The sequence below is a fragment of the Mustelus asterias genome, chromosome 3 (genome assembly GCF_964213995.1).
Source record: "Mustelus asterias chromosome 3, sMusAst1.hap1.1, whole genome shotgun sequence".
In the NCBI taxonomy this organism is placed as follows: Eukaryota; Metazoa; Chordata; class Chondrichthyes; order Carcharhiniformes; family Triakidae; genus Mustelus; species Mustelus asterias.
Genome location: NC_135803.1, coordinates 89,920,719 through 89,947,554, shown reverse-complemented (window position 1 = coordinate 89,947,554; position 26,836 = coordinate 89,920,719). Strand labels below are relative to the sequence as shown.

The window sequence follows — 26,836 nt, the reverse complement described above, 5'->3', positions numbered from 1 at the left end:
TTATGAGAATGCCAGTGCTTTGTAAAACATGTTTTGTTTCCTTAGCTAATCCTATCAAGTTAAATTGCAACATGAGCAAGTTTTAACTGTGTGTTCTATCCTCAGCGAATAGCATGGTTGACATGGACCTGATGAACAACAGCATTGGGATTTTGGTGAGTGCTGCTGTGGACCTTCGCATCTATGGGAAGTCTCTGAAACCTGCAGGTGGGTTAATCTGTTCCACATTCATCCAGTTACACTCAGATTATCCAATTTTGCAGGACTGAGTACTGAATTAAATATTCTCCTACTCGGTGTGTTTTGTTTAGTGGTTGGAGTGAAGCTGGACTATGAAGCGTGGGTGTCAAAGTTTAAAATTCTAGCCAGTAACCAGACCAACCGAGACCAGATGGAACCACGCAAGGTAACACAATAAGGTTCAATATATATTTCTGGGGTATGTATTATTAGTTTGATATCACTGAATTACTTGCTAGCAATTTCAAAAGGCAATTACATGTTAAGCACTTGCTATGTGTATGTGAATTTATCTTTCTCCGTGTGTATTGTGGGTATATACGTGGTTGCATGTGTGCGTTGTGAGGGTGCATTTCCGTGTTATTAGGATGTATGTGAATTTTATTAACTTCTTCAGTGAATTTAGCATTGCTGGCAAAGCCAACATTCATTGCTGATCTTTAATTTCCCTTGAGAAGATGAGCTCCCTTCTTGAATGAGCTGAGAGGCATGCAATGCCTTTTCAGGGAGAAATTAAGAGACAACGGCTAGTCTGTGAGTCTGAGGTTCATGTAGACCAGACCAGGTAAGGATGGCAGATTTTCTTCCCTAAAGGGTATTTGTGAAACCCGTGGGATTTTATAACAATCCAACAGTTTTATGGTCAATATTACTGTTACCATTTTGTTGCAGATTTATTAATTAATTGAATTTAAATTCCCCAGATGACAGGATAAAACTTATACTCATACTTCCTGAACATTAGTCCAGATCTTTGGATTACTAGTCCAGTGACATAACCATTTTGCTAACACCAACGTGTTTTGGGATGTAAGTGTTGGAATTTATGTGGTGCATTTGTATTGAGATTTATGGGTCTGTGAGCGTGGGTGTTGGTATGTGTGTGATCCTTATATTGACCCCATGCCCTGTTAATCGACAACATGTGTGTCAGTGGCTGACCTTATACTGGCCCCTTCTCTATTATATCCTTGACTCCCAACTCACAATTCTGCTGATGTTCCTTTTTTCACAGTATTTTTTATTGTGTCAGCATTGTTGTAGTCTGATTCAATCCTGCCAGAATTTGTTGATATGGAAGGTTGAAGTTGTTAATTTCTCGATGCTATAGAACATACTTGGACTGCTATAGTACATACATGTTGGACTGACAACAGGTACGGTCCATGTAAATGCAACCAGAGAGATAAGTTGACTTTCTCCTATCTTTATTTTGTACAGTGCATGCCATCTTCTGACTGCGAGATGGACTGTGACATTAACAGTGAGGTGAGCATGAAGAACATTTTACTTTAAATTACTGGTACAGCCATTGTAGCTGAGAAGACCGAGTTATGATGTAGCCAGCAGAGTTTGGCAGTGTGTGGGTTTTGTTTGAGGACAGTATTAAGCAAGCCTGTGATTTCTTGTGTCTAACATTTGCACAATTAACCATACCAGCCTCCTCCATTGTGGTCCAGCTGGGTGGGACTGCACTCATGTAATTCTATTCTTATCTATTTAATTTGAACCAGAAAACCATTGCAATGATGTCTCTTCCTGCTGCCTCATCATTATCTCTGGTCCCCAAAGGATCCATCCTTGGCCCTGAACTTGTAACATTCTCTAGTTTCTCTCTGATCTTCCCTCATGCCTTTCCTCAGCTCATGTTGTCTATGAGACCTATCTCCTGCTCCCCCAATCCTTTTCCTACTAAACTGCTAACCACCCAGCTTCTTTTTGCACCATCCATGTTGACTAATATTGTTAACCTGCTTTACCTGCCATTACCTGCTGAATCCAGTGTACCTGCCTCACAAAGCCCCACAATCTGACACCCCATTCCCTCTGATCTACCTCCAATCTCCCTCCATACCCCACCAAAGTCCCTGTCTTGCACCAATCATCCCCTTCCAAAGATCTCTCCTCAGTTACTAAAGTCTCTCCTTCAAATCTACCATCATCACATCTCTCCTGAAAAACTAACTCTTGACCCCCTCTGTCCTTGCAAATGACTGCCCATTTCCTTTCTTTTCCAAACATTTTGATTTATTTATTTCCTCCCAAACTGTGTGCATCTTTTACAGAAATCCATGTCTGAATCCCTCAGGAGCCAAAGCACTGAAATGGTTGTTACCAAAGTCACAAATAACATCCTATGTGACTGTGACAAAGCTAAACATTCCCTCTTCACGTTTCTTGACTTGTCTGCAACCTTTGACATGGTTGGCCACACCCCCATTTTTGTCCCGTTGGGTGGAATTGTTTTCACCTGGTTCCATTCGTATCTATCTAATTGCAGCCAGAGTATCACTTTAACCCCCAATATGGTCAGGTTTGCTTGGGTGGGAGGTTAAAGTACTAAAAAATCTGAGTCCTGACCCATCCACCATTTCAATTTTATAGTTCTTTCCGACTGGGTTTCCTGGGCCTACAGGGGAGCACAGATAATTGGATCCAGAAAGTAAGTGCTTTTGCCGTTACCTGCTGAATCCACTGTACCTGCCTCACAAAACCCCACAATCTGACACCCCATTCCCTCTGATCTACCTCCAATCTCCCTCCATACCCCACCAAAGTCCCTGTCTTGCACCAATCATCCCCTTCCAAAGACCTCTGACCATTTCCCCTCGCCCTGTCTTCAATCCCTCAGACTTCTGATTCCTGACCACCTCAGTACACCCCCCCCCCCCACCCCCACTGGTTTCCAATCCCTCACACCTCTGACATCTCTCCATTCCTCATCTGATCCCCAACTTCCCCACACACCAGCCTCTGATCCCTCAGACCTCAAATCCCCAACCACTGGCTCTGGCCTTTAATTCCTAAGGACATCAATCTCTAACTCCTCATAAGATCCAGGAGCAGAAGTAGGCCATTTGGCCCGTCGAGACTGCTCCGCCATTCAAGGAGATTATGACCGATCTGATGTGACCATCATCCTCAAATCCGCTTTCCTGCCTTATCCCCATAACCCTTAATTCTCTTACTGATTAAAAATCTGTCTGTCTCAACCTTGAATTTGTCAAACATGATTCTCCCTTCATGAAGCTATGCTGTCTCTGCGTGATTACATTATGTAGTTCTAAATGGTCTACTATTATATCCTTTATAATGGACACTTAACATTTTCCCAATGACAGTTGTTAAGTTACCTGGCCTTTGTTATCTGTTTTTTGTTTCCCTCCCTTTTTGAATAAGGGCATTACATTAGTAGTTTTCTAATCCTCTGGAACTTTGCCAGAATTTAAATATTGTTGGAAAATTGCTACCAGTGCACCACCTATCTCTGTCTGCCATTGCTGATCAACTGTCTTTCCTTTTAAACTCCTTTCCCAGTCCACTCCAGCCAACTCTGCCCTCATTCCTTTGTAATTATCCTTATTTAAGTTTAGCACAGTTGTTTGTATGTCCCTAGGTTAGATATTCGCCTCCCCCTCCCCGACACTGGATCGGACCTACTTGGTGCTGAAGCCTCTTCTCCTGTGCTGCTTGTGCAACTGAAAGCCAAGCCTGTTGATCAGCCTTACCTCTGGATGGGGAATCTGTCAATGATGTCACACTCGCATATTAAAACTCCACAGCATGCAGGAAAACCCCAAAATTGAGTTTTCCCACCTTCCACGTCAGCCGTCAGGGCCCTAAACCTACCTTTTTGACTATGTTTTTGATCATCTGCCCTAATATCTCATTTGTGGCTCAATGTGAAAGTTTTGCTTCATTATGTTTCTGTGAACCACTTTGGGATGTTGCACATTAAAGTGCTATATAAATACAAGCTATTGTTAACATCTTCTGAAAATACAATACCATATCCGCATTTATTGTGACGACACTCAGCTCTAACTCACCATCACCCCTTTCAACCTCCTGACTTTCTCTGCTCTTTTTGTCTGCCATCCAGTTCTAAGAGGAGCTGAAATTTCCTGAAGCTAATTATTGGGAAGATCAAAGCCTTTGGGTGAAATTCTCTGGTCTCATCTGTGTCGGGACCTATTGTGAGTGAGAACAGAAAATCTGGCATTTCAGTCAAAACTCCATTCACTTTCAATGGCACTGGAAAATCCCAGTTGCGAACGAGGATGGAAGATTTTGGCCATTGACTTTTGTCCCCAGCACAAACTCTGTTCCACAGCCACTGATTACGTCCCCCTCTCTCGCTGGCAAATGTATGAGGTCAAACCAGACCTTTCACAACCTTGTTGCCTATTTGACATTGCGATTAGCTTTCATTCCATCACCAAGGTTGCCTTCTACCAGATGATGGAAAAAAGATACTGGGAGTTATATCTATCACACTTTTCACACTGATCCCTTCTTGTAGCATTTACCATCTGCTTGTCACCTTTTGCTGTCCTTTGAATCTTTCCCATTCACCTAGGTCTGTGTTAACTTTTACATCATTGACTGTTTTTTCCTTTTAGTTTGATGCTGTTTTCTATTTTTTCGTACCTCTTCCTTTGCTTGTGGCTGTTTTTGCTTGACTAGTGTACTCTTGCCCCTTGAGATTCTGGATCACATAAAATTATTTTTGACAACCTCCCATTGATCTTCACATATTTTATTCATTAACAGATTTGTCCAGTTAATTATTAATATTTTGAATACCATATATGCCCAGTCGTCCTGCATTATGCGAATGACTGCTCACTTTCACTGGAAGCTCTCACAATGCCTCTGTTTTAAAGCAGCCCTTTGACGCAACACAGTCTGGCCCAGAAATGATAGGGTGGATCCTGAGAAATTAAGTCTCCTTTCTAGAGTCACTCTGTATCCAAATTGCTGTCCCAGGTTACCAGCACCACTATGACAAGGCCCATTCTGCCAGCAACACCATCCTGGAACTCACTATTGGAATTGGGTGCATTAGTGGTTGCATTGATTTGGGGATCCTCCGCAATGTTACATGGCCAGAACCTCAAGCATTGTGGTAATGAACTGCCCATTGCAGAATCTTGCCTGACAAAATAGTTTGATTACAGAGGCCCTGGGTGAGATGTGACGTTAGGGGGAGCTTGTTGGGAAAAGGCACCCGGGGCTGGAAGGGAATCAGCCTGAGAAGAATATGGATAATATTCCATTGGCAGCTGCAGTGTCGTTTTCTTGATTGTCATCTCTGACTGTTGGATGAAGGGATAAATACACAATCTTCTACAGTCGCTTGTCTCTGAACTTTAGCTCATGAAACTGCCATTTATGTCAGTCACTACCAACCTTGTTAAAAACAATATGCTACAATAACTTTATTTGTAACTCATGTATGTGTGTATACATCCATCTGTGTCTTTGCGAATTCGCTTGCATATATGCATTATTTCTAAAAATAGTACTTCTCCTTGGTGTTAGTGAGCACATTTCAGATGCTTTTTGTAACTGCACAGCAGCAAGTAGAAGTTGCACAAATGATCTGACTAGTTCTCCAAATGGCAGAGTTGGTCGCTGAGCTATACAAATCTTGAGGTCCCTGGCGAGTTTGCTGATCTCAGCAGGGCTAGTACAATTGGTTTTAGTGTCTCCAAATTAAGGTGGTGGCAGTGGAAATCAGGCAAGATTCCCATACCTGATGACTCTGCAATGATCCTTACTACAAGGATTGCTTAAGGATTAAACCATAATTATAGATATGCTGTGATCACCATCCCCCACACCATAGTTAGGTAGCAGATTGGCACGCAGTACTCATAAGTGACTTAAAGGATGACCAAAGGATGATTCTCAGCACTAATTGTGCCACAATATAATGAGACACTGAGCAATGGAAGGTGGCCCTCCCTAACCCTGGGAGACAGGAGGTTAGCTGAACAAGGCTGTGACAATTCTGTGAGATGAGGCCAAGTGCTGCTGCAGTTTCAGACTTGTATCACTGTTAACTAATCTCTGGCTAATGTACATAACCATGTGGAAATCCCTGCTTTCTGCTAACTTTGTGTATCTTCGGTTACAGACAGTAGGGAAGTAGGCAAATTGTGCTTCTTTCCCCTCACCAACTGCCCACAAACAGAAGGTGTTTTGAATTATTTTATAAGTACGCTGTGGTGTGTTTTCCCAAACCCTCAATTTTGGTGATACAATTTACTAATAACTCACAGCAAACCCATGTTATGGTTAACTCATAAAGTTAGTTTATTCACATTCAAAACCCTAGATGTGTTCGCAACTTCCCACTTCTCTACATGCACGCGCACACACTCTCGCACACACACACACACACACACACACACACACACACACACACACACACACACACAATTAGATCAAAATGGATAGCAACAGTTCAAGAATCACAGAAATGAATATTAGTTCATCTGATTTCCAAAATCCAAGAAGTCGAAGTCCAGAGGGTGTTTCTTTCATGGTGGTGTTCAGTCCCGATGAGTTATTGACGACAACACAAAAATCCCTGAAATGAATGACGCTGCAACACGATGGTCTTTCTTCGCTTAGACTGCTAGGCAGGTGATGATTAGAGACTTTTAAAATCAAGCAGGCTTTGTGGAGCTGAAAGATAGTAGCCAATTAAAGATGTCCAAAGATATGTAGATTAGGTTGATTGGCCATGCTAAATTGACCATAGCATCGGGGGGATTAGTCAGGTAAATGTGTTGGGTTAGGGGAATAGGGCCCAGATGGGATGTGGTCGGTAGACTCAATGGGCCAAATGATCTCCTCCTGTACTGTGGGGATTCTATGATATTTGTTTTAACATCAACGGGAAATGATTCCAGTAGTCCGGACTCTGCCGGAATCATTTCCAGTTGATGTTAAAACAGCAGTGTGAGGATTTCTCAGTTCTCAAAGGCATATTGAGATGCCAAAATGGTTACCCAAATTATGTGACCTTCCTTTTCCACAATCACTTCAAAAGGGATGTTTATCCAGGGTCTGGAACTAGCTTTGATTTCAGGACTGATAATGTCCCAGTCATAAGCTGTTGAAAGAGTTAGCATCCATATTGAGGGTCTGATGTCAGGAAGCCATTGTCTATACAAATCTCTGCTAGAGGGTGGCACGGTGGCACTGCTGCCTCACAGCACCAGGGACCCAGGTTCGATTCTGGCTTGGGTCACTGTCTGTGTGGAGTCTGCAGGTTCTCCCCGCTTCTGCATGGGTTTCCTCCGGGTGCTCCAGTTTCTTCCCACAGTCCAAAAGACATGCTGGTTAGGTGCATTGACAGTGCTAAATTCTCCCTCAGTGTACCCGAACAGGCGCCAGAGTGTGACACTATGGGATTTTCACAGTAATTTTATTGCAGTGTTAATGTAAGCCTACTTGTGACACTAATAAATAAACTTTAAAACATTAAACTTAAGGAGTAAGCTTATCAGATGCAAATGATGTCCCTTTGTCCCCATAATTGTCCTCTTTTGAAGTGGACCTGCACAGTCCCAGGTGTGAGATTAATCTGTTAGCAGTTCTACAGATATAACAAGTTTCAATGTGCAAGGTCCCTAATCTTTTGCATTTAGAGCAAAAAAAACCATCAAAATTCATTTCTTGCCTGTAAGGGCCTGTAAATCGCCTGAACGTTGGCTGAAAGCAGCAGAGGGCGCCATTGCGCATACACAGGTCCCTCTGCTCTGAGAGCAGCGGAGACCTGTCAAAGCCTCTGCTGCTCTCAGCCAGCCTCCAAGGCCCAAAGCAGGCGTCCTCCTCAGGGCCTGCAGCCTATCGTGACTTTTCCCCACTGCTGGACCAATCAACCCTCCGACCTGCCCAGACCTATTGACCCCCACCTTTCCCCCTCGATCGCAACTGCAGAGTGGCAGCAGGCCCCTCTCCCCGCCCCCCCCACTGATCGCACTGCAGAGTGCACAGCGATCCCCCCCACACCCCACCACCGATCTGACCCCACCCCCCTAAGGCCACCTTTGGCACTGCCCAGTGCCTGGTGGGCACTGCCAGGACACGCAGTGGGCCGTGCCAGGCTGCCAGGCTGGCACTGCCCCAGAGGCAGCCCCGTGCCCCTGACCTCCCGGGGGGCCTCAATGGCCTCCAATTCTACCAGTGAGACAGCAGAGTCAAGTGAGCCTGGACGATAGCATCCCGGGCTCACTAATCACGTGGAAATTACATTTAAGTGAGAGTTAAATAATTCATTCAGCCTCGCGTCGGAAATGGGCACAAGGCTGATCTCACCGGATATCTGCTGCCAGAACAATCGCAAGAGGCGAGAAATCAGACGCGAACCTGATTTCTTGGGTCTTGCGCGATCTTACCAGCTCACCCTGCCCACCGGCCGGCGGGGTGCGATGGTAAGATCGCCTCCATGGCGTTGGATTCCTCTTCATGTCATAGGGACCCAACACTCCACATACTGGAAAGCAGCCAACCGCTTGGGGCAGAAAATTAACAAATTGAGTCTAGATAACTGGAGGTCGTCACCCTGACCAACAGTTAGCAAAACAGCTGATTAGTGGAGCGATGTTAATGCAATTTATTTCACCATCTTCTGCTATTGATTTTCAGGATCTGCTGTGCGTATTAATTGATGACGGTGGTTTCCTGATCATGTCCAATCAGCCTGAACACTGGAGCCAGGTAACAAGACACTGGAGTGAATATTGCATTGTGGTCAGATAGTCAGACACTGAATGTGGTGAACTAAAGCCCACGGTAAAACCAGTCTTAGTCTCGCCGACTACTGATGACATCTATGACCAGCAAAACTCTGGTAATGCCTAAGCATGTCATTACATGGGGACAGACAACATAATTAAAACATAATATATATGTATATTTTTATGCGTGTATTTAAATATGTATGTAGAATCATGGAATGGTTACAGCAGAGAAGAAGGCCATTTGGCCCACCATATTTGTGCTGACTCTAAGAGGAGCAATTCCCCGACAGTCACTTCCTACCTTCTCCCTGTAGCCCTGCACGTTCTTAGAAATAAAAGGTACACTGTGCACCATTTCCTGTCTGTTTCACTTCTCTTTTATTCTCCATCACAGAATTGTTACAGCACAGGAAGAGACTATTTGGCCCGTTGTGTCTGCACTTGCACTCTGAATGAACAATGCACCTAGTGCCACACCCTCATCTCTTTCCCATAACCCTGCAAATTCTTTCTTTTCAATTCTATCTTGAATCCTTCAGCCATTCTTAGGCAGTTCATTCCAGACATTCCCTTGTTTTAGACAAGGTTTACATAATCTCCTTGCTCTTGTACTCAATGCCCCTATTAATAAAGTCAAGATACTGTATGTTTTATTAACCACTCTCAAACTGTCCTGCCACCTTCAATGACTTATGCACATTTATGTCTAAATCCCTCTGCTCCTGTAACACCTTTAGAATTGTACCCTTTTTTTGTTGTCTTTGTGTTTTTCCTAACAGTATGAATCACTTCATCCTTCTCTGCATTAAAGTTTATCTGCCCCATTCCACCAACTTGTCTATGTCCCTCTGAAGTTCTACACTATCCTCCTCACAGTTCACAATGCTTTCAAGTTTGGTATCATCCTCGAATTTTGAAATTGTGCCATGTCCACCAAGGTCTAGGTCATTAACATATATCAGGAAAAGCAAGGGTTCCAACACTGACCCCTGGGAAAATCCTTCTGTCTGAAAAACATCCATTCATCACTACTCTGATTCCCGTCAGCAAATTCTATACCATGTTGCTATTATTACTTTCATTCCATGAACTATAACTTTGTTCACAAGTCTGTTGTGTGGCATTGTATCAAATGCCTTTGGAAGTCTGTTTACACCACATCAACAGCATTACACTCATCAGATCTCTCTGTTACCTCTTCAAAACGCTCCAGCAAATTAGTTGAACATGATGTGCCCTTAATAAATCCACACTGGCTTTCCTTAATTAACCCGCTTGTGCACAAGTAACTATTAATATTGTCCTGAATTATTGCTGCCAGAAGTTTCCCCACCACAAAAGTTAAACTGACTGGCCTGTTGTTGTCTTTACACATTTTTTGAGTAAAGGTGTAACATTTGCAAGCCTCCAGTCCTCTTGCACCAACCCTGAAACTAAGGAAAATTGGAAAGTTACAGCCTTGACTCTTCAGTTCCCTCTCTCACTTCCCACAGTATCCTTGGATTCATCTTATCCTTTCCTTATCAACTTTAAGTACGAACAGCCAATCCAATACCTCCTCCTTATCAATTTTAAACCCTTCAAGCATCTGAATTACCTCCTCTTTCACCATGACTTGGACAGCATCTTCTTCCTTCGTAAAAACAGGTGCAAAGAGGGAGGCAAGGGAGGACATTGCAATGACTCTGACAATAATCTTTGAATCTTCTCTGGCCACAGGAGAGGTTATGTGGAGATGCCGGCGTTGGACTGGGGTAAACACAGTAAGAAGTCTAACAACACCAGGTTAAAGTCCAACAGGTTTATTTGGTAGCAAAAGCCACTAGCTTTCGGAACAGGCTGTTCCTTCGTCAGGTGGGTGGGAGTTCTGATCACAAACGGCACAAAGACACAAACTCAATTTACATGAATAATGATTGGAATGTGAGTCTTTACAGCTAATCAAGTCTTAAAGGTACAGACAATGTAAGTGGAGAGAGCATTAAGCACAGGTTAAAGAGATGTGTATTGTCTCCAGACAGGACAGCTCGTGAGATTTTGCACATCCAGGCAAGTTGTGGGGGTTACAGATAGTGTGACATGAACCCAATATCCCGGTTGAGGCCGTCCTCATGTGTGCGGAACCCGGCGGTCAGTGTCTGCTTCATGATGTGGAGATGCCGGCGTTGGACTGGGGTAAACACAGTAAGAACACTGATAGTCAGGCTCCGCACACATGAGGATGGCCTCAACCGGGATATTGGGTTCATGTCACACTATCTGTAACCCCCACAACTTTCCTGGATGTGCAAAATCTCACGAGCTGTCCTGTCTGGAGACAATACACATCTCTTTAACCTGTGCTTAATGCTCCCTCCACTCACATTGTCTGTACCTTTAAGACTTGATTAGCTGTAAAGACTCACATTCCAATCATTATTCATGTAAATTGAGTTTGTGTCTTTGTGCCCTGTTTGTGATCAGAACTCCCACCCACCTGACGAAGGGACAGCCTGTTCCGAAAGCTAGTGGCTTTTGCTACCAAATAAACCTGTTGGACTTTAACCTGGTGTTGTTAGACTTCTTACACAGGAGAGGTGCCAGAGCACTGGAGGGCAGTTAATGTGGTACCATTATTCAAGAAGGGAAGTAGAGAAAAACCAGGAAATTACAGGTCAATGAGCCTAACATCAGTGCTCGGGACACAATTGGAAACATTTCTGAGGGACAGAATTAATCTCCACTTGGCAAACCGGATCCAAACTTAGCTTAGCGGCAGGAAGCAGAGAGTGATGGTCGAAGATTGTTTTTGTGACTGGAAGCCTATGTCCAGTGGTATTCCACAGGGATCACTGCTGGGTCCCTTGTTGTTTGCAGTGCATATTAATGATCTATTTCCAATCTATATTTGGCTAGTTAACATCCACCATTATAACTACTCTCTTATTCTTGCATCTCCCTGTAATTTTGTTGCAAGTGTGTCCCTCTACATCTTTACTGGTTGGTGGCCTAATGACTACAGAGCAATGTAATTTTGTTTTTGTTCCTTTGCTCTAGCCAAATAAATTCTGTCCTTGACTCCTCTGGGACATTCTCTCTCTCCAGCACTGCAATGCTCTCCCTAATCAGTACTGCCACCCCTTATCCTTTTCTTCCCTTCCTAACTTTTCTGAAGACCCTATATCCAGGAATTTTAATGCCCAGCACTGCCCTTCTTTGTGCCAGGTTTCATTAGAGCCACAACATCTTACTTCCACATGTCATTAAGTATGTTCAAGGCTGAGATAGACAGATTTTAAATCAGTAAGGGAATTAAGGGTTATAGGAATAAGGAGGAAAAGTCGAGTTGAGGATTATATCAGATCAGTCATTTAATGATAGAGCAGATCCGATGGGTCAAATGGCCTATTACTGCTCCTGTGTTTTATGGTATCACATACTTAAAACTGTCAGACCGCCACCAAAACCTGTGAGCAAAGACAATCATTTGACACAGGAGCCAGAAAGTCTGTAACTTGAGCAAACACACATTTTTAAAAAGTGTCAAGCAAGCAAATGGCTTTGTAAGTGGAAAATCATGTCTCATGAATTTGATTGAGTTTTTTGAAGGGGTAACCAAGAAGGTAGATGAGGGCAGTGCAGTCAACATTGTCTACATGGACTTTATCGAGGCCTTTGACAAGCTTCCGCATAGGAGGTTGTTGCATCAGGTTAAATCTCACGGGATCCAGGGTGAGGTAGCCAATTGGATACAAAATTGGCTTGATGACAGAAGACAGAGGGTGGTTGTAGACGGTTGTTTTTCAAACTGGAGACCTGTGACCAGCGGTGTGCCTCAGGGATCGGTGCTGGGTCCACTGTTATTTGTCATTTGTATTAATGATTTGGATAAGAATTTAGGAGACATGGTTATTAAGTTTGCAGATGACACCAAGATTGATGGCATAGTAGACAGTGAAGAAAATTATCTAGGATTGCAATAGGATCTTGATCAATTGGGCCAGAGGGCAGATGAATGGCAGCTGGAGTCTAATTTAGATAAATGCAAACTGATGCATTTTGGTAGATCAAACCAGGGCATCAGGGAGAATTATAGACAAAGCGATCTAGGGGTACAGGTTCATGGCTCCTTGAAAGTGGAGTCACAGATGGACAGGGTGGTGAAGAAGGTATTCAGCATGCTTGGTTTTATTGTTCAGAACGTCGAATACAGGAGTTGGGAAGTCTTCTTGAAGTTGTACAAGACATTGGTAAGGCCACACTTGGAATACTGTGTACAGTCCTGGTCACCCTATTATAGAAAGGATATTATTAAACTAGAAAGAATGCAGAAAAGATTTATTAGGATGCTCCTAGGACTTGCTGGTTTGAGTTATAAGGAGAGGCTGGATAGACTGAGACTTTTTTCCCTGAAGCGTAGGAGACTTAAGGGTAATCTTATAGGGGTCTATAAAATAATGAGGGGCATAGATAAGGTAGATAGTCAACATCTTTTCCCAAAGATGTAAAACCAGAGGGCATAGGTTTAAGGTGAAGGGGAGAGATATAAAAGAGTCTAGAGGGGCAATTTTTTCACACACAGGTTGGTGAGTGTCTGGAACGAGCTGCCAGAGGTAGTAGTAAAGGCGGGTACAATTTTGTCTTTTAAAAAACATTTAGACAGTTATATGGGTAAGATGGTATAGAGAGATATGGGCCAAACATGGGCAACTGGGACTAGCTTAATGGTAAAAACTGGGCGGCATGGACAAGTTAGGCCGAAGGGCCTGTTTCCATGCTGTAAACCTCTGTGACTCTAAGTGTTGGAATCTAAAAACCTGAAGAGTAATTACACTTTGACATCACCCAATGTTTTCTTAATAACAATTAGATTTTGTGTCTTAAAGGGACACAATTTGTCCTTGTCATCAGATTAATCCACAACACACCACATGGTATAATAAAGTCTTTATAAAATGGCATAATCTGAATAATTCCACATGACAGCTGCTAATAATTACCACATATATCAAAGTGCAAATATTGCATTGTAGAGGTCACATTTTGTTTCAGAGAAAACAGAGCCATTAAAAAGAGGGAAAATGAACCTGATATTTACATGCAATTACAGCCTTGCTAGCTACTACTACCTACATATATCTTGATCAGTAGTTTTAGAGAGACAGGCCAGACTAGCAGCTAAATGTCACAGCCATATTCATCACCAGATATTACAACCATGTTTCAAAGCCCAACTAAGTATAAGCAATGGTATGCAAGATCTTCTAGCAATGAAATATCACAATACATTACTTGCATTACCTAGGTCCGTTTATTCTAGTTACTACTATATTTATTATCATGTTAGTGGCTGAAAAATCAGAGGATAGACCCATTTATCAGGAAATTTATAAATGCAATTGACATGATATAAGGCAGGATTTTTCTCTAGGTTATTCCTGCTGAGCCTCATGAATGGGGTTTCCACCAAACATCAGATGGCAGAGTGGGAGAATTCCCTGAGGAAATACCCACCAATGAAGTATGTGTGGCAGTGTTAGTTGTGTGTCAATTTGGGAGTAGGTTTGGAAGAGTAGGGTTGATAGCTCTATAGTGTATAGTTTTGGAATTTGAATGGTTATGATAAGAATAAATTGATAATTCAAGGGTAAAGATGGTAGAGGGTGTGTATCGAGTCATGAACTGATGAGGAAGATTGGTGATTAGTGAAAAGGGGAGGGAATACTGCAGATATTGAGTTTGCAGTTTTTGTGATCAAATTGGGGTAGTAAGAATTCAGTGGGGAAATGAGGAACTGTTGAAGGATTAGATGGCATGTGGGGAAAGGATAGTAGATATTGAGTAGTTATGGGAGAATAATAAGTACTGGGGAAGCAGATGAAAGGAGAGTGAGGAGTTTGAGAGCAGGCGGTGGACATTTGAGAAAAGGCAATTATTGGCAGAGAGGAAGTGAATGGTGCATTGTGTTCATTCATTTATGGGATGTGGGCATTGCTGGCTAGGCCAGCATTTCTTACCCATCCTAATTGCCTTTGTGAAGGTGGTGGTGAGCTGCCTCCTTGAATTGCTGCAGTCCATGTGGTGTAGGTATATCCACAGTGCTGTAAGGGAGGGAGTTCCTGGATTTTGACTCAGTGACAGTGAAGGAATGGTAATATGTGGGATGAAGATGGGTGTATTGAGAGTTAATGGAGAAGAGAGTATAGAGTGCTGCACTGGGAAAGGTTACAGTTTGAGATAAATTTAGATGAGCAGGAGTAGATTTGGTTGAAGGAATGGAAATGGAAGAACAGACAGAGGTAGGTAGACCCACAAAGAAGAACCACAATAACATTAATACCAAGTCAGCCCAGGATATCATTGCAGGCATTCCTTGAGGTAATGACCTAGGCCCAACCATCTTCAACTGCTTCATCAATGATATTCCTTTTATAAGGTCTGAAATGGACATGTTCATTGATGATTGCACAGTGGTCAGGACCATTCATGACTCCTTAGATACTGAAGCAGTCCTTGTCCACATGCAGTAAGACCTTCTAGATAAAATTCAAGCTTGGGCTAAGTGGCAAGTAACATTTGCACCACACAAGTGCAGACAATGAACATTACCAACAAGACAGAGTCTAACTATACCTACCCTCAATATTTAATGGTATGACAATTGCTGACTACCTCATCGTCGATATGCTGTGGTTCACCACTGACCAGAAACAGGATTGAACCAGCAACATAAACACTGCGGCTACAAAGAGCAAGTCAGGGGTTGGGAATTCTGCAGTGAGTAACTTAATTCCTGACTTTCAAAGTCTGCCCTCCATCTATAAAGCACAAGTCAAAATGTGATGGAATACTTCCTAGTTGTCTGGAAGACTGCAGTTCCACCAACAGTAACAAAGCTCAACAACACCTAAGGCAAAGTAACTCACTTGATTGCCATCCCATCCATCACCTTACGCATTCATTCCCCCGTCACCATTTCATCATGGTGGCAATGTGTATCATCAACAGGACACACTGCAACATCTCACCAAGACATCTACTGCAGCATATTCCAAACCCTTTGACATCTGATGCCAGTCCCACATTGAAGCCCATCCCTCAGGATCTGGGAGATTCTGCAAGAAAGACTACATATGAGAAATAATACAGATATATTATTTATAATTACAATCTCTGTACATGATGGTGCATGTAATATCAGGGGTGTTGTACTATACCCAGATCTATTCATTGTATAGTTGCTGTCTTAATGCATCATACTGACAAAACAAGTTCATGGAGTGGGCTGAGAGGTGGCAGATGCAGTTCAATGCATAGAAATAGCAAGTAATATATGTTAAGAAAAAAATAATAGTGAAGGAAAGTATTATCTTAATGTGACTCTTGACATATGTAACAAACATAGTGTGCAAATATATAGATTTTTAAATGTGGGAATGACAACTTTAGTTGTAAATGCAAGTTTGTTTTAATAAGTGAATTATAGCTTAATATCATGCCTTCAACATAATAAAAAGGCCAGGGATTAGTCAGAAAAATTGATATTGGAGAATTAAAGTGCGAGTGTTTTCATAATGGCAGAGCAGCACAGTGAATGCTTGAGACAGAGTCTATAACTGCTAAAGGGGAAATGGATAATGAATAGAAAAATAGGAAATACGATTAGTTAGCTCCATTTGAAGAACTAATGCACTGGATCAAGTAGCCACCTCCTCAGGATAATTTGTATGAAAATATCATCATGAGCTTTATGCCTGTTCTCACTTCCACATCTCCTCCCCTGAAAAGCATTGAATGAGGAATAGTTCAACAGATGCCTCTTGATACATCACCCAAATACCCTATTCAACTGCAAATTCCATCGTAATAGAGCCCAATCATTTGCTAATCACACAGCCACACACATTCACACACAATCAAAGAATTCACTAGATATTGATCAAGAGCAGGAATCATGGCTGAATTCTGAAAACACTTGCCCACCACCTCTATGAGAATAGATGCTAACAATGCTTATCACCTCCAAATGAGATACATATGTGATACATATATATGTGACTGAGAAAAAGCCAAATTACTCGGCTGATATATGTCATGTGTTAAAGTGGACTGGAAAGAGCTACTTGAAGGTAAATCAATGTCAGAATATCCCCCCACCCCCTCACTTTCCCTAAACACCAACCATAAATATGAGTGAATATGAGAGTAGGATAATACGGTACAAAAAAAAACCAAGAGCTCAATATTGCAGAAAGCCTAGAGGGTACAGAAAATGTTGGGGTAAAGTTTAAAAAGAAATAAGGAAATAGAGAGGGTCTGAAAAATATATTGGCAAGTAAGATTAAGGAAAACTCAAGGATATGTGATAAATATATAAAGAGCAAGAGGAAAGTGTTGAGCCAATTAGAGACCAGAAAGGTAACCCATGTGTGGAGGTACAAGACGCGGCCATGGTTCTTAATTAATACCTTGCATTAAGCCATTGAGCATTCAAGGGTAATTAGGGATGGTGTAATGACTCAGGAAGCCCAACTGGAAAGGAACATAGTTTATTTACAGAATGCAAAGTAAAACCACTACAGTGGTGTACACACATTCATCCGTGCCCGAGGCCTGCCTTATAAAAGGCTCAGGTAATGAGTTCGAGCTGGCAAGCCACTGCCTGTTACCAGGGGAACTTATATGCAGCAAGCCCCACAAGGAGATCAATCAGTGATTCCATGGACCTCATGGGGGTTATCACAGATGGGGAACAAATGGCCTTGCCAGCATGGCCCACATCTCAAAGAAGAGTTTTTAAAAATCAATAATTTCTTAAATGTCGGTGTTATAATTTATAAGTTTACAGATGATACAAAAATTGGTTGTGTGGTTAACAGTGAGGAAGAAATTAGGTGGAATGCAGGAAGATATCACTGGAGTAGTCAAATGGGCAGAAAAGGGACAAATGAAATTCAATCTGGAAAAGTGTGAGGTAATGTATTTGGGGAGGATAAACAAGGCAATGGAATATTCCATAAATGGTAGAATACTGAGAAGTCTAGAGGAACAGAGGGAACTTGGAGTGTATGTCTACAAATCCCTGAAGGTAAGGTGGGCAAGAAGAGCATATGGATTAATTTCCTATATTGGTCAAGGCCTAGGATATAAGAGCAGGAAATTTATGCTAGAGCAGTGTGAAATCAGTTTGTCCACAGCTAGAGCAGTGAGCACAGTTCTGTCACTACATCACAGGAAGGATGTGATCATTCTCAAGATGGTATATATGAGGTTTACAAGGATGTTGCCGGGTATGGAAAATTTTATGCATGAGGAAAGATTGGGTAGGCTGGGATTGTTTATTAAGTGGTAGTTCATCAAGTTCAACCAGGGCTGCACACCATTGAGCCCAGCCTGAACAAACAGACAGGCAGGGGGTTGGAATCAAGGCTGGAGTGCAGGGTCTTAGCCATACTAAGTTGGAGAAACTCATCCACAACTTGATGTCCGAGAGGAGCAATATGATGTCAATTAAGCTCCTCAATGTAAATTGTATTTGGTTCTTTCTCCAGATTGGTATGTTCTTCAGTGAGGTGGATCCCAGTTTGATGAATGCGCTCTACAATGCCTCATTCTACACAAGAAAGGAATCCTATGACTATCAGTCTGTGTGTGGACCACCACCTAATACGGACACAGGAGCTGCACCCAGATCCATTTTTGTTGTAAGTTTACACTTGCTGACAGCAGACCTGAAGAAAAAGCATAGGATTATTAAAAGCATGTTCTGTCTTTCCCGTTTTCTTTGAAAACTTTAATTTATTTGTTATAAAATATTGGAATTGAGAAAAAAATCTGTTTGACTGGGTGTTGGAGGTGGGAGGTCTAATGTTGAACTCTACAGGAGTACATCCATTGGTGACCTGTGGAGATCTTGGGGCCCACAGAAGATGGACATTCGCCAAATGGACCCTGGCAGCCTTGAGCTTTTGCAGCTTTTGAAAATCAGGGACCTGGCGAAGGGAACCCGCTGGGGACCCACAGGTAAGTACAGCCCTCAGGGAGGTGAAGGTCATGCCCAGGCGTTCAGGCCCTGGACCAGAATCCCAAATTACATCAGGAGACCAGACTAGACCCTGACAGTTTTTCTAATTTGGCATAAATGTGTGGAGAGGATGCTTTACTCTAGGAGTACTTCATTCCACTGACAAATTAGGGATCTTTTATATTAAACAAACTTTATTTAGTAACACAGTTTAACTATAACTCTAACAAATGAGGCAGCATAACTATTATTTGTTGAACAATGTTTAAACACAAAAATGAACAACTATTTCTAACTTAGCAATGATTCAGTTCTAAATAAGCAAAATTCTTCTTATAGTCTTAAAAAACACTTTAAATACAGTTAGCATCCATAAATATACTTGCTATAAGGGGTGTAGTCAGTCTTAAAGCTTTCCAATAGATTTTGTGAAGAGCAGTTCTGTCTTTAAACAAACCCAGTCAGAACTCAAAAGCTCTTTTCTCTCTGCTACATACCTAGCTCCTCCCATTAACCACGTTATCACATGGCCCAGTCAATCTAAACACACATTCCATTCCTTTAATCATAGGCCCCAGAGGATGTTTTCTTTTTGTGCACTAAAATCCATTAGACCTCTCCTAAGTAAACACTACATAGCCAAAATGAACAATTATCCTGCTTTCCAGGCATCCGAGCTGCATTCCCTCCAGATACACCGACTACCTGTAGAAAAAAATTGAACTTTAAAAGAGTCCCCTTAAGCATAAAATATATATATCCATAGCAATAGCACACTATCATCACACCTGGCACTAACCCCTTCCGGGGAGTGGAGGCTTCTGATGGGAAGGTTCGTGGAGGAGGTTTCCTTGTGTCTGTGTGGGGGGGAATTCCCTGGGGAGAATGTTTGCATGGCAAGGGTTTCCTGTGTGTGTGGGGAGGTTTCTCTGAGGCGGAGGCCGTGTGCATGGGGTGGGGTGGCCAGTTCCCTGTGTCCTTGTGGAAGGACTTCTTTTCTTATTTTTCTTATGTTTAGATCGGGGCAACTTTTAATCCCTTGAAGGCCGAAGTTGCGGGTGGGGCAGGCTCATTCAGAGCCCAACCTGCCAGCGTGACAGTGTGGAACTCGGCTCCAGGATTTATTTTGACCGAGTGTCAGAAAGTCCCAGCAGGAAAAGCTGGGCCAGTGTAAATGCTCATGAGATGTAATAATATAACACCTGACATTAATAAAGCAGAAACAATGAAAAGTTAGTGCATATTACATTTCCTGTTTCACAATGAGCGGCACAAAAGCAATTAGGTGGGAGAATTGGGAACAATATTTAAAACTAAAGAACTAGATGTAATTGGGATAATGAAAACAGCTACAGACAAGACAGTTATATAGTGCAGGTTATATGGTATTTCAAAATGATAGGAAAGGAAGAAGGGGGTTGTGACTTTGCTGCATTAATCAAAAATAACGTTATACAGGAGTAAGAAGTGACGTAACTAACCTTCAGAATCCATATGGGATTGATATAAAGGACAGGAAGAAATAAGTCACCATAATTAGGTATATATGAGAGAACAATAAATAGTGGGAAGAAAAGTAGAAGCAGAAATATATCAATAAATACTTGACAGAAACATAATCATGGGGAATTCAACTGCCCTCAAAAACAGGCAAGGAGAGGAAGTGAAATGGGTTAAAGAGATGGAGGTTTTACATTGTGGACAAGACACCTTTCTGACTCAATGGGCAGAGTTTGAACTGCCCATAGTAGGCAGGTCTGGGTGTATCTGAGAGGTTAAATCCTCTAAAAGTGACCTTGGATTAGGACCCCTACATCATTTCACCCACTTCCACTTTTCACTCAAGCAAATTTGCAGGTGAGTGGAGAACCCCATGAAGCTATCAAATAAGTAACTGTAATGTGCAATAAGGTCACTGACTTGTTTTCACCAATCATTCTGGCTTTAACAGCCACCACACCTGTTTTCTGAGCAGTCAACAACTCCCCAGGGTTACCCAAAACAGTGTGTCAGTGAATCTGACAGGCTGGGAAGCCTTTGAATAAGGGAAGTGAATAGCTGTGACTATGCCTTGGTGAGAAGCTGATGCTTGCAGCACTTCTGAGAGCGTGCTTTCACTGCTAGACTGGTGATTTCCAACTTCTTTGGAGTCAGTTCACCAGTCTTGCATTTCACTCACCTTGAGCTGCATTTCCCTGCTGTCAATCTTCACCCTGGCTTGGGTGTACATTACACAGTTTTCCCTTGGAGCACTGATGAGGAATAAGAGGAGCAGCAGCACTATCAGCAACAGGAACAACACCAGCAACAGCAGGAATAATACTAGCAACCATAGCAGCAGCCTTCTCCCCATCTCTAGGGCAGAGGGGATGGACACAAAGACACACCTCGAAGGAGACAAGATCCCAACATAGGGTCTATAGGCAGAGAGAGAGAATCAATTTTCTTGATCTGTCTGAGCACCAGTGCCTCAGGGGCTCAGGTTTACCAGGGAGGTCACTGCTGATATCTGCAGCCTCCAGGAACGAGGTTTCTATCCCAATGGATCAGATAGGCACATATTGCCAATGGCTGACAAAGTGGCTGTCACTGCAGGGCACCAGTGCTCTGAGATATACAGAGTTATGGGTGTTATAAATGCATTGTGTGGAGAGGACAGAAGGACATCCCTGGCAGACGTCAGTGGTGATGTGGAGATGCCGGCAGGAGGAGGCCATTTGGCCCTTCAACTCTGCTCCACCATTCATTAAGATCATGGCTGATCATCCAACTCAATAGTCTAATCCTGCTTTCTCCCCATAACCTTTGATCCCATTCGCCCCAAGTACTATATCCAGCACCCTCTTGAATACATTCGATGTTTTGGTATCAACTACTTCCTGTGGTAATGAATTCCACAGGCTCACCACTCCTGGTGTATAAAATTATGAAAGGCATAGATAGGGTGAACGGTGGGAAGCTTTTCCCCGGGTCGGTGGTGACGTTCACGAGGGGTCATAGGTTCAAGGTGAAGGGGGGGAGGTTTAACACAGATATCAGAAGGACATATTTCACACAGAGGGTCGTGGGGGCCTGGAATGTGTTGCCGGGCAAGGTGGTGGAGGCGGACACACTGGGAACGTTTAAGACTTATCTAGACAGCTATATGAACGGAGTGGGAATGGAGGGATACAAAAGAGTGGTCTAGTTTGGACCAGGGAGCGGCGCGGGCTAATTGTTCCTGGTTTCTCGTTTCAAGGCTTCATTCTACGATCATCTTGCTGGTGCCAGTACAGAGTGAGACTGCGGATAGTTGGGAACCTGTCTCGGGGGCAGGGAATTCATATGGTGTTCGTGGAAGTGGAAATGACTAGGGTTGGGAAGCATTTTCCGATCGGGGCCATTGTGATCTCCTGGACTCGTTTCGATCGCCTCAGGGGGTCGGAGAGGAATTTCCCAGATTTTTTTTTTTTTTTCCCATATTGGCCCTGGGGTTTTTCACTCTGGGTTTTCGCCTCTCCCTGGAGATCACATGGTCTGGAATGGGGGGGTGGGGGTAAGTTAATAGGTGTAATGAACAAAGCATCATAGCTGTGAGGGACAGCTCGGTGGATAGGATATTGGTATGTAGATAGGCTGGAAAATTGGGCGGGGATCCTGGATTCAGGATTCAATCCTGGACCGGGGAGCGGCGCGGGCTTGGAGGGCCGAAGGGCCTGTTCCTGTGCTGTATTGTTCTTTGTTCCTTGGGTGAAGAAATGTCTCCTCACCTCTGTCCTAAATGGTCTACCCTGATTCCTGAGACTGTGACCCCTGGTTCTGGACTCCCCCACCATCAGGAATATCCTCCTTGCATCTACCCTGTCTAATCCTGTTAGAATTTTGTAAGTCTCTGAGATACTCCCTCATTCATCTGAACTCCAGCGAAAACAATCCTAATCTAATCAATCTGTCCTCAAACATCAGTCCCGCCATCCCCAGAATCAGCCTGGTAAACCTTCGCTGCACTCCCTCAAGAGCAAGAACATCCTTCCTCAGAAAAAGAGACCAAAACTGCACACAATACTCTAGGCGTGGCCTCACCAAGGCTCTGTATGATTGCAACAACATGCACACCTGCTTTGTTTGAGAGGCTGGCCTCATCCTTCCATCCCTGGCAGACGTCAGTGGTGATGTGGAGATGCTGGCGTTGGACTGGGGTAAACACAGCAAGAGTTTTAACAACACCAGGTTAAAGTCCAACAGGTTTATTTGGTAGCAAATGCCATTAGATTTCGGAGCGCTGCTCCTTCGTCAGATGGAGTGGATATCTGCCAGTGGACCAGATCCCACATTAAGACCTCCAGGTAAGAGTGGGAGCCCTGGAAACCTGCCGTCCCAGGTCTCCTCTCCATTTGAGTGGTTGTTGCAGCCTCAGGAATCAATTCCAGATCTGCCATTCTAAGCCTTGTGTGGATCACTTTGATTAAAAATCCTTCCTTTGATGGCTTTGGCGTTTCATTCCATCCGCACTCTCTGATCAAGAAACCCAAATTCTAATTCCGTGGCTCATTTAATAGAACATAGAACATTACAGCGCAGTACAGGCCCTTTGGCCCTTGATGTTGCGCCGACCAGTGAAACCAATCGAAAGCCCATCTAATCTACACTATTCCAATATCATCCATATGTTTATCCAATAACCATTTGAATGCTCTTAATGTTGACGAGTCCACTACTGTTGCAGGCAGGGCATTCCACGCCCTTACTACTCTCTGAGTAAAGAACCTACCTCTGACATCTGTCCTATATCTATCACCCCTCAATTTAAAACTATGTCCCCTCGTGCTAGCCATCACCATCCGAGGACAAAGGCTCTCGCTGTCCACTCTATCTAATCATCTAGTATGCCTCTATTAAGTCATCTCTTAACCTTCTTCTCTCTAACGAAAACAGCCTGAAGTCCCTCAGCCTTTCCTCATAAGATCTTCCCACCATACCAGGCAACATCCTGGTAAATCTCCTCTGCACCCTTTCCAATGCTTCCACATCCTTCCTATAATGCGGCGACCAGAACTGTACGCAATACTCCAAGTGCAGGCGCACCAGAGTTTTGTACAGCTGCAACATGACCTCATGGCTCCGAAACTCAATCCCTCTACCAATAAAAGCTAACACACCGTATGCCTTCTTAACAACCCTATCAACCTGGGTGCCAACTTTCAGGGATCTACGCAAATGGACACCGAGATCTCTCTGCTCATCCACACTACCAAGTATCTTACCATTAGCCCAGTACTCTGTATTCTTGTTACTCCTTCCAAAGTGAATCACCTCACACTTTTCCGCATTAAACTCCATTTGCCACCTCTCAGCCCAGCTCTGCAGCTTATCTGTGTCCCTCTGTAACCTGCAACATCCTTCCGTACTGTCCACAACTCCACCAACTTTAGTGTCATCCGCAAATTTACTAAACCATCCTTCTACGCCCTCATCCAGGTCATTTATAAAAATGACAAACAGCAGTGGCCCCAAAACAGATCCTTGCGGTACACCACTAGTAACTGAACTCCAGGATGTGAGCCATTAAAGAGCCATTGGAAAACACACTGCAGATTCTACTGGATTCTTGATCCATTACAGATCTCAACATTTCCACTGGGAGTATCTTTTCAAAATTCCACCCAATATATGACAGGCTCAACAAGGCAGGAGATAATGCTGAACTAATGGGAAGTAAACCAGACAAGTAGGTGTGGGAGAACATCTGGAGAGTCACTATTACAATATAATAAAGTTTAAGATAATGATTGAGATATATATAGATAGTACAATAAGCTTGGAAAGAAAAACAAATGTGGACAATGCACAGAAAGAGATCATTCGGCCTGCTGAATCTATGCTAGCCCTCTACAAGGGAAAATTTTGCTGATCCCAGTCCCTTGCCTTTCCCTACAGCCTACACATTCTTTCAGCTGAAGTACTTATCTAATTCCCTTTTGACACGGTTGGCTGTACCTCCACCATAATCTAAGGCATAACATCCCAGACTGTAACCAATCTTCACATAAAACGAGTCTCCTCATGTCCCTTTGGTTCTTTTGCCACTCTTGTTGAATCAGTATTCTCTGGGCCCTATTTTACCATTTTGATTCTAAGTGCTGGGAGGACTTGATGCTGGGAGGACTTGAAACTGGGAGTGTTTCAGATTCGACTTTTAGACCCATTCTCAGGCGCCCCCATTCGCACTCTGCCTGCAAAAATATCAGTGATTCCAAATCGCGCTGCACAAGCCTGTGGGTGGGGCTTAACGCGCCCGAAACCCTGCAGCTCTGATTGGTGCCTCCAACTGCGCATGCGCAGAAAAAAATGATGAAATATCGTTTCCCTGCCACATCCCTCCCGGGCCAGATAATGCCCCCTGCTGGTCCCCACAGACATTTGATTTGATTTGATATATTATTGTCACATATATTAACATACCGTGAAAAGTATTGTTTCTTGCGTGCTATACGGACAAAACATACCGTTCATAGAGAAGCAAATGAGAGAGTGGAGAATGTAGTGTTACAGTCATAGCTAGGGTGTAGAGAAAGATCAACTTAATGCAAGGTAAGTCCATTCAAAAGTCTGACAGTAGCAGGGAAGAAGCTGTTCTTGAGTCGGTTGGTACGTGACCTCAGACTTTTGCATCTTTTTCCCGAAGGAAGAAGGTGAAAGAGAGAATGTCCGAGGTGCGTGGAGTCCTTAATTATGCTGGCTGCTTTGCTGAGGCAGCGGGAAGTGTAGACAGAGTCAATGGATGGGAGGTTGGTTTGCGTGATAGATTGGGCTGCATCCACGACCTTTTGTAGCTCCTTGCGGTCTTGGGCAGAGCAGAAGCCATACCAAGCTGTGATACAATCAGAAAGAATGCTTTCTATGGTGCATCTGTAAAGGTTGGTGAGAGTCGTAGCAGACATGCCAAATTTCCTTAGTCTTCTGAGAAAGTAGAAGCGTTGGTGGGCTTTCTTAACTATAGTGTCAGCATGGGGGGACTAGGACAGGTTGATCTGGACACCTAAAACCTTGAAGCTCTCGACCCTTTCTACTTCGTCCCCATTGATGTAGACAGGGGCATGTTCTCCTTTTCGCTTCCTGAAGTTGATGACAATCTCCTTCATTTTGTTGACATTGAGGGAGAGATTATTGTTGCCGCACCATTTCACCAGATTCTCTATCTCATTCCTGTACTCTGTTTCGTCATTGTTTGAGATTCAACCCACTACGGTGGTGTCATCAGCAAACTTGAGAATCAAATTGAAGAGGAATTTGGCCGCGCAGTCATTGCCCAGCTCCACAATATTACTGACCCCCTTATCCCCTCACCCCCCTACCACCCAGACCGATCGCGGGCCCCTCCCTCCCCTTCCCCTCCCCACCTTCCCCCCCCCACCGATTTCAGGCAGAGTGATCCACCCTCTCCCTTCCCCCCCCACCAATCTCAGGTAGAGTGGCAGTGGACCTCCTTTCACCCCCTCCGATCTCTGGCAGAGTGGCAGCGGATCCCCCTTCCCCACCCCCACTGATCTCAAGCAGACTGGCAGTGGATCCCTCCCCCCCGCCCCCCCCCCGCCCCCTCCTCCCTCCATCACCACCACCACCGATCTCAAGCAGAGAGCCATCGGACGCTCGACACTTACCTCCTCACTAACTGGAGTGTCCAAATCGGACTGATGTGCAGCATGACTGTTTCGCGCCGATTCTGATTGGGCGAATGTGGTGGTAAAGGGAGAAGTGCCGGTAAAGTTGGGCAAACAGCCACTAAGTCAATTTAAATGCATGCAAATGCATTTAACTTGCTGTTGCTTCCGTTTTGGGCGCAGTCCTGATCACAGCCATTTTCGGGCCTTGGTAAAGGGGCGGGCGCAGATCGCGCTACTCACCTCATGCCCAACTTTACCAAGTTTTTGCGCCCAAAAACGGGCGCAACACGATGGCAAAATTGGGCCCTCTGGTTCTCAGTCCTTCCACTAAAGGGAACAGCTTCTCTCTGTTTATTTTGTCCAGACTCCATATGATTCTAACTGCTGAATCAAATCTTCTCTCAAACTCC

At 43.6% G+C, this 26,836-nt stretch overlaps 1 protein-coding gene across 1 annotated transcript in view; it reads left to right on the top strand.

Annotated features, from left to right (window-relative positions):
* cacna2d2a (calcium channel, voltage-dependent, alpha 2/delta subunit 2a) overlaps positions 1-26,836 on the top strand; it is a 1,197,503-nt gene that overhangs the window by 1,125,701 nt on the left and 44,966 nt on the right. The window contains exons 28-32 of the mRNA XM_078209320.1: positions 106-207; positions 312-406; positions 1,462-1,509; positions 8,686-8,757; positions 18,311-18,463. Of these exons, the coding sequence (XP_078065446.1) occupies positions 106-207; positions 312-406; positions 1,462-1,509; positions 8,686-8,757; positions 18,311-18,463 (470 nt within the window). The remainder of the gene's footprint in view (positions 1-105; positions 208-311; positions 407-1,461; positions 1,510-8,685; positions 8,758-18,310; positions 18,464-26,836) is intronic.